Below are 8,161 nucleotides of genomic sequence, written 5' to 3' on the forward strand. Positions count from 1 at the left end.
TACATCGCCATAGCATTTTCCATCAGTTCTAATGAATTTGATGAGGAAACAAATGGTCACTTTAAGATTAGAGAGGTCTGGCTATAACTCTTTGAGGACAGTTGCTTATTGAAAAACTATCAGATTGTCGTACCAGAAATTCTACCACAGAGACAACTTCATGTGAAAAAAATTCTGGTTTTAGTCACTACTTTCTAGCAATGACCTAGGCAAGCTCTTTGAGTCTTGGATTTGTTACGTGTAAATGGGAATAATAAACCAACTGTGGAATGTGGTTAGGCTTAGAGATCATTTATGTAAAATACTCTACAGGTGGTCAGTGCTCAGTGAGCATTTGTTGCTGCAACCACTTTGGCCCCTATCTATTTTCTCCCTATTAGAACCTAAAACAGTGGAAGAAGAAGAAAGTAATTTCAGCTCTCCACTGATGCTTTGGCTTCAGCAAGAACAAAAGCGGAAGGAAAGCATTACTGAGAAAAAACCCAAGAAAGGACTTGTTTTTGAAATTTCCAGTGATGATGGCTTTCAGATCTGTGCAGAAAGTATTGAAGGTGAGTGGATTAAATCAGATTGACTCATCAGCAGAAGCCCTGTTTCAGCTAGAGCTTCATTTTCTGAGTATTAGCACCATTTAGGTGGATGTTTTATGCTAGGAAGTATGGGGGATACCTGGAGGCATCATACGTTTTCCTTGTCCTTGAGAAGTTTGTCTTGTTGGAGAAATAGCCATATTTTACATGAAAAATTAATGATACAGATTATGTTTTCAATGCACACACCTTAGCGGAGCCCATGAGAACCCTGCTTCCCCCCACCAGCCTTGTCTTTTGCCATTCCCTCATGCGCCTTCTGTGCCCTTCTCTCTCCCTTGTGTGCCTTCACACATGCTTTCTCCTCTGCCTGGAGTTCTCTCCCTGCCCTCAGTCACCTGGTGAGCTCCAGCTCACCCTTCAAGATCCAGCTCAGACGGTCTTTCCTGACCTTCTGAGGTAGCTAAGCCCTCCCTCTCCCTCCTTTTGAGTCTTACATGTTCTTCTCTCATAGCTTAAAATTTGTTTTGTACATGTTTGTTTACTTTTATCACTCAACAGCAAACTCTCCATAAGGGCTGGAATTTTATTTTCTTATCCATCTTTGTATCGCAAGCATGTAGGTATTCATCCGCCTTTGAAGGACCAGTAAATGTTCTCTAGGCTGTAAGTACTAGAAGAGTTCAAGGAGAGAAAGGTCACCATGGGTGAGTTAGGGTTATCAAAAACCCATGAAGATTAATAGAAGATTCTGTTAAAGGAGAAAATGGAATTTTGGTTAGGCAAAGAAGAATGCAGGGCTCTCTAGGAAGAAGAAGGAAGGTAAGCAAAGTTAGAAAGGCATGATTGCATTTGGTGGGTTTAGAGTAGTGTCAGGTGAGATGGCGTTGAAATCCATGTCAGGTAGTAGTGAAAGTGTCTGGACGGAGGGAGGAGGAAAACGAACAAAAGGGACTAAGATGGCGTATTTCCGGGTTCTTCATCACCAACTTTCCCGCGCCCGGGAAACCCACAGGTCCACTGCGCAGGCGCAACCTGACGTCTGACTGGGGAAACCGAAACCTACCTGGCCGCGCCTACCGCACGGCCCCCAACCCGCCCATGGCCGGCCTACTGCCCTCCCACTCCCAGGCCCGAGATGTAAAAGCCGCTCCGGGCAGACACGCGGCGCGAACTTCCTCGGCCCCTTCTCATACGCGGACCCAGGAACTTCGCCCGAGAACGCCGGAGACCGGTGAACTTCGCCCTATCTTCTTTCACATTGGCTAGCTAATAAAGTTCTTTTTTACTTTGCCTACTTGCCTTTTCTCTGGCGCCTGCTCTGGTGGTCGTATAAAACAAATCAGAAAGAAAATTGGGAAGGTGGATTGGGACAAGTTTTAGAGGGCCTTCAGTGCCAAACCATGAGGCCTTTGAAAACTGGAGGGAGTGAATAGAAGCAGAATTTCAGGAAACATAATGTGATAAGCTCTCTATATAAGACCGATTGAACTGGAGATGCTCAAAGATGAGAGTTCACTAATGAGAGTATTGCTAGAGTAGAGATGTCTGGTAATAAAACCCACATTTGGTGGGAAAAGAAAGGAAAGGAGAATGAACACACTTGGTTGAATATGGAGAGGGGAGAGTCAAAGATGACCCTAAAGATTCAGGCCTGGGTGACTAAAACAAAAGATAATGCTTGGAGAACAAAGGAGATAAGGAGTATGGAAGTTCCACAGGAGACATTGATGTGGAGTGATGTAAGAAATCCATGTGGAAATGCCAAGAAAACGAAGAGATCACAGAATCTTGGGTTAGAGCTGGAAGGAACTGTAAGGATTTTCAAGTTCTGCTCTTAACTTTAAGGAACAGAGAGGTTATGATCTTCCCACAGTCCTGGTTAAATCTTTTCTTTTTTGAGATGGAGTCTCGCTCTGTCACCAGGCTGGAGTGCAGTGGGTCGATCTCGCTCACTGCAAGCTCCGCCTCCCGGGTTCACGCCATTCTCCTGCCTCAGCCTCCGGAGCAGCTGGGACTACAGGCGCCCGCCACCTCGCCCGGCTAGTTTTTTGTATTTTTTAGTAGAGATGGGGTTTCACCGTGTTAGCCAGGATGGTCTCGATCTCCTGACCTCGTGATCCACCCGTCTCAGCCTCCCGAAGTGCTGGGATTACAGGCTTGAGCCACCGCGCCCGGCCTCTCTTTGTATTTTTAGTAGAGATGGGTTTCCCCGTGTTAGCCAAGATGGTCTCCATCTCCTGACCTCGTGATCCGCCCACCTCGGCCTCCCAAAGTGCTGGGATTACAGGTGTGAGCCACCGCACCTGACCTAAATCATTACTAGTGCTGTTTTGATTAGGGGTACAGGGAACATAATAGTACCAAACATTCAGATGTGAGACCCATACTTCCATCAAGGGTTGTGAATGCGTTGGGGATTCAGATGTGATTTCGGAAGGTCTGACTTTCCTTAGTGCTTCTGTGTCCTCCAACAGAAAGAAGCCCTGCTGGGGAGTGCACCTTTCCAGCTCCTTTCACATGTAATGAACTGATTTAAACTCTAAGCAAAATAACAAAACACTGTTCTAGGAGGTCAAGTGTTCACACTCTAGGGATTCTAAGCACAGTGCTTGTGCACATCATTGGTATTCAGAAGGGTTTATGTGCATATTTTCTGGCTTACAGTTTTCTTTATTTTCTTTCAGATGCCTGGAAGTCATTGACAGATAAAGTCCAGGAAGCTCGATCAAATGCCCGCCTAAAGCAGCTCTCATTTGCAGGTAATGGCTGGAGGTGTTACTCCACTCCTGTCTCAGAATATTCTGCTAAATTGTTTGCCTAAGGCAGAGTTGATTTTGTGGGAAAAAAAATCGTTAAAAGAACTTTTTTTCACAGCTTTATTGAGATTTAATTCATATGCCATACAGTTCACCCATCTAAAGCATACAATTCAGTGGTTTTTAATATATTCAGAGTTGTACGACCACCACTACTCTATAATTCCAGAACATTCTCATCATCCCTAAAAGAAACCCCCTATTCATTAGGAGTCATTCCTCAGCCCCTGGCAACCACAAATCTACTTTCTGTCTCTATGGATTTGATTATTCTGGACATTTCATATAAATGAAATCAGATAATATGTAGCTTTTTGTGACTGTCTTCTTTCACTCAACACAATACTTTCCAGGTTCTTCCCTTCTGTTACATCTTGCCTTCCACATCAGTACTTCATTCCTTTTTATTGCCGAAGATTCCATTGTGTAGATATACCATATGTTGCTTATCCATTTATTAGTCAATGGACATTTGGGTTTTTTCTACTTTCTGCTGCAAATAATGTTGCCACAAATATTCATGTTCAAGTTATTGTGTAGACATGTTTTTATTTTTCTTCGGTACATACCTCAGAGTGGAATTGCTGGGTCATAGGGTAACTCTTTAACTTTTTGAAGTACTGCCAGGTTGTTGTTTTTCTTCCAAAGTGGCTATACCATTTTACATTCCCATCTGCAATGTACAGGTGTTCCCATTTCTCCACCTTTGCCAACACTTACCTGTTTTTGTTTTTCTTTTTAAGACATGGTAGTGTGAAATGTTATCTTTTCTTAAAGTTGAAATCATTTACCATTGGTATTAGACTTCATATTAAATTAGGTAGCATACAAACTTATTAATACACTTGTTTTGAGCAAACACTGAAGATTTTAATCAGCTGGATGCTGTGGCTCACACCTGTAATCCCAACACTTTGGGTGGCCCAGGCAGGAGGATTGTTTGAGGCCAGGAGTTCAATACCAGCCTGGGCAACATAGAGAGACTACATCTCTACAAAAAATAAAAATATAGCTGGGCACGGTGGCTCACGCCTGTAATCCCAGCACTCTGGGAGGCCGAGGCGGGCGAATCACGAGGTCAGGATATCGAGACCATCCTGGCTAACATGGTGAAACCCCATCTCTACTAAAATACAAAAAAATTAGCCGGGTGTGGTGGCGGGCACCTGTAGTCCCAGCTACTGGGGAGGCTGGGGCAGGAGAATGGTGTGAACCCAGGAGGCGGAGCTTGCAGTGAGCCGAGATTGTGCCACTGCACTCCAGCCTGGGCGACAGAGCAAGACTCCGTCTCAAAAAAAAAAAAAAAAAAAATCAGTTTTTAAATTAGGCAGGCATGATGGCACATGCCTGTGGTTCCAGCTACTTGGGAGGCTGATGTGGGAGGATCTCATTGAGCCTGGGAGGTCAAGCCTACAGTGAGCCAAGATTATGTCACTGTACTCCAGCCTGGGTGACAGAACAAGACCTTGTCTCAAAAAAAAAAAAAAAAAAAGATAATCCTGCTCATAATTTTTACAATTCTACCCCAAAAATACGAGTCACATCCCTTTCTTTTTCTCTGACATAGCCCTTGTTATTCTCTCACCTGCAATGTTAAAAAGCCCTATAACTGAGTCTCCTATCTCGCCTCCTTGTACCTTCCGAGTCTCCAGAGGTGCCTCAAAATCTTACTATTGCCTACTAGTTACAGAGTACAATCTTCAACCCTTACGTATTTGTTATTAGTAAATATTTACTGACCACTCGTAAAATGCCTGGTACCATGTTAAACACAGGATACAGTCGCTGAGTAGCGACCCAGCCCTGCTCTTTGAGGTTTCCAGTCTATGGATCCTTACATGGCAAGGCCCTCTTCAACCAGATTCATCTGTTCAGTCTCAGCTTTCCCCGCTTCCCTCACTGCTCCGCATTCTTTTCTGCAGCCACACTACACTATTTACTGTTCCAGATCCATCCATTTGTCTTTTTCCCCCCGAAGATGGAGTCTTACTCTGTTACCCAGGCTGGAGTGCAGTGGCGCGATCTCAGCTCACTGCAACCTCCATCTTCCAGGTTCATGTGATTCTCCTGCTTCAGCCTCCTGAGTAGCTGGGACTACAGGCACATGCCACCACACCCAGCTAATTTTTGTATTATTATTTTTTTTGAGACGGAGTTTCCCTTTTGTTGCCCAGCCTGGAATGCAATGGCATGATCTCAGTTCATTGCAACCTCCACCTCCCGAGTTCAAGTGATTCTCCTGCCTTAGCCTCCTGAGTAGCTGGGATTACAGGCATGTGCCACCACGCCTGGCTAATTTTGTATTTTTAGTAGAGACAGGGTTTCTCCGTGTTGGTCAGGCTGGTCTCGAACTCCTGACCTCACGTGATCTGCCCACCTTGGCCTCCCAAAGTGCTGGGATCACAGGCGTGAGCCACTGCACCCGGCCCATCCATGTGTCTTAAAGTGTAGTTTGTAGGTGTGAATCAGAATCTCTGGGCTTGGAGCTGAGAAAGCTGAATTTGTAACATGCGTCCCCAAGCAATTCTTTATACCCTACATGTGCTTTCACATCAGCATAACATGGTTCATGCAGTTCCCTCCACCAGGACCTACTTCCTCCATCTACTCTCTTCTCTCCAAATTCCCTGGTTTACACAACAAACTCCTATTAATCCTTTAAGACTTTGCTCAAGGTCAGCTCTTTTCTTTGACCTTTTTTGATCATTCTTCCTGTGCCTATGGAAATCCCAACTCTTAACTGATTTAAAGAGTGAAATAATTTATCATCTTATATAACAGAAAGTCCAGAGGTAGGACAGACGTCAGATCGATTAGTACAGGAGCTTGCAATGTCATCAAATACCTAGATTCTTTCTTCTTTCCACTTTACGATCTATAGTAAAACTTCATCTTCAAGCTGATAGCAAATGGCTGCAGCAGTTCCCACAATAACATTCAGTCATTGCAGTGTTCAGAGGAACAGGAGAGGCTCTTTCTTAGGAACAAATGGACATCTCACAGACCAGAATTTGGTGCCATGTCCATTTCTTTTTCTTTTTTTTTTTTTTGAGGCAGAGTCTTGCTCTGTTGCCCAGGCTGGAGTATCGTGGCACAATCTTGGCTCACTACAACCTCCGCCTCCCAGGTTCAAGCGATTCTCCTGCCTCAGCCTCCTGAGTAGCTGGGACTACAGGTGCACGCCAGCACACCCGGCTAATTTTTGCATTTTAGTAGAGACGGGGTTTCACCATGTTGGCCAGGATGGTCTCGAACTCCTGACCTCAGGTAATCCACCCACCTCGGCCTTCCATAGTGCCGAGATTACAGGCGTAAGCCGCTGCACCCAGCCCCATGTCCATTTCTAAGCCAGTCTCTGGCAAAGGGACTGGGATTCCCAGGATTGTCTTAGACTAATCATCTGGGGTAGAAGGTTTAACTTGGAGGTTAACCACAATGACCCTTGTGTTCCCCAATCCAAAACCTGTCCATTATTCTCCATTTCCAGTGCTGCCACCTTGTCCTTACCCTCATGACCTTATATTCTAGTGGTGTATATGTATATGTAAGTACCACGAAGAAGATACCATGGGGAAATGAAATAGAGAGTGACACAGAGGTGGGTAGTTGGTGGCAGGAAATCTGGAATCTCTTGATGAGGTGACATTTGAGCTTAGACCTGTGTGATGATGAGAAGAAGCCAATCATTGCAAATACATAAAGCGGAAGTCCTAAAGGCAAGCTAGGAGGCTGAGGAAGGAGAGTTTGAGCTTATAATGTGCCAAGATCATACCTGTGAATAGCCACGCACTAGCTGGGCAACCTAGTGCAACCCATCTCTTAAAAAAAATTGAATTAAATTAACTGTGTTTTCTAAAGTCCTGACACAGAGGAAACAGCAGATGAAAAAGTCCTGAAGTGGGAATATCTTTGATGTGTTTATTGTCTGTCTCTTCCATGAAGTAAAAGCTCTACGAATATAGGTACCTTGCCTGTCTTGCTCACCTCTATGTTCCCAAGGTCCTGTCTGGCACAGTGGAAAGATGGAAAGAGTGCCTGGGATATTTTAGACATACAGTAAATATTTATTGAATGAATAAATGAGTCTCCCACAAGCAAAACAGATTGTTCCTTCTTAAGAGTTCCCATAGTACTGTATATTATACCTTAATTTGGTCACTGCACATTGTATGGTTTGTATACATCTCTGCCTTCCTCTGCTGTGAGCTCCTTAAGAATAGACAGGGGCCCACACATAATGCATCTTTGTTTTCTCATTATCAACACAATATTAATCTCATTGTAATCCCTCTGGTGAATGAGAGTTGAACATTCACCGTACATATTAAAAGGAACTTTATGTGAAAATATACTTGAGTAGGTAGTATGTTTTTCAATGTCTTTTTGTTTAACCTAAGAATTCACAGCAATCTAGAACTTCCAGGAAAAAATTATTAAGGAAAATTAGTGGTCTGTAGAAAAAAGAGTTTGCCCGCCAGGTGCGGTGGATCATGCCTGTAATCCCAGCACTTTGGGAGGCTGAGGCGGGCAGATCACGAGGTCAGGAGGTCGAGACCATCCTGGCTAACATGGTGAAACCCCATCTCTACTAACAAATACAAAAAATTAGCCGAGTGTGGTGGCGGGCACCTATAGCCCCAGCTACCCAGGAGGCTGAGGCAGGAGAATGGCGTGAACCCAGGAGGTGGAGCTTGCAGTGAGCCAAGATCGTGCCACTGCACTCCAGCCTGGGCCACAGAGCGAGACTCCATCTCAAGAAAAAAAAGAAAAAAGAGTTTGCCATTGCCTTATATGGCTTAAGTTCTTATCTTG

The 8,161-nt window shown here is 44.4% G+C and overlaps 1 protein-coding gene across 5 annotated transcripts in view; it reads left to right on the forward strand.

Annotated features, from left to right (window-relative positions):
* KMT2A (lysine methyltransferase 2A) overlaps positions 1-8,161 on the forward strand; it is a 94,592-nt gene that overhangs the window by 76,835 nt on the left and 9,596 nt on the right. For all 5 annotated transcript variants that reach the window (XM_025357342.1, XM_025357343.1, XM_025357344.1 and 2 more), the window contains exons 30-31: positions 381-551; positions 3,218-3,292. In XM_025357342.1, the coding sequence (XP_025213127.1) occupies positions 381-551; positions 3,218-3,292 (246 nt within the window). The remainder of the gene's footprint in view (positions 1-380; positions 552-3,217; positions 3,293-8,161) is intronic.

This window comes from Theropithecus gelada, chromosome 14 (genome assembly GCF_003255815.1).
Source record: "Theropithecus gelada isolate Dixy chromosome 14, Tgel_1.0, whole genome shotgun sequence".
In the NCBI taxonomy this organism is placed as follows: domain Eukaryota; kingdom Metazoa; phylum Chordata; class Mammalia; order Primates; family Cercopithecidae; genus Theropithecus; species Theropithecus gelada.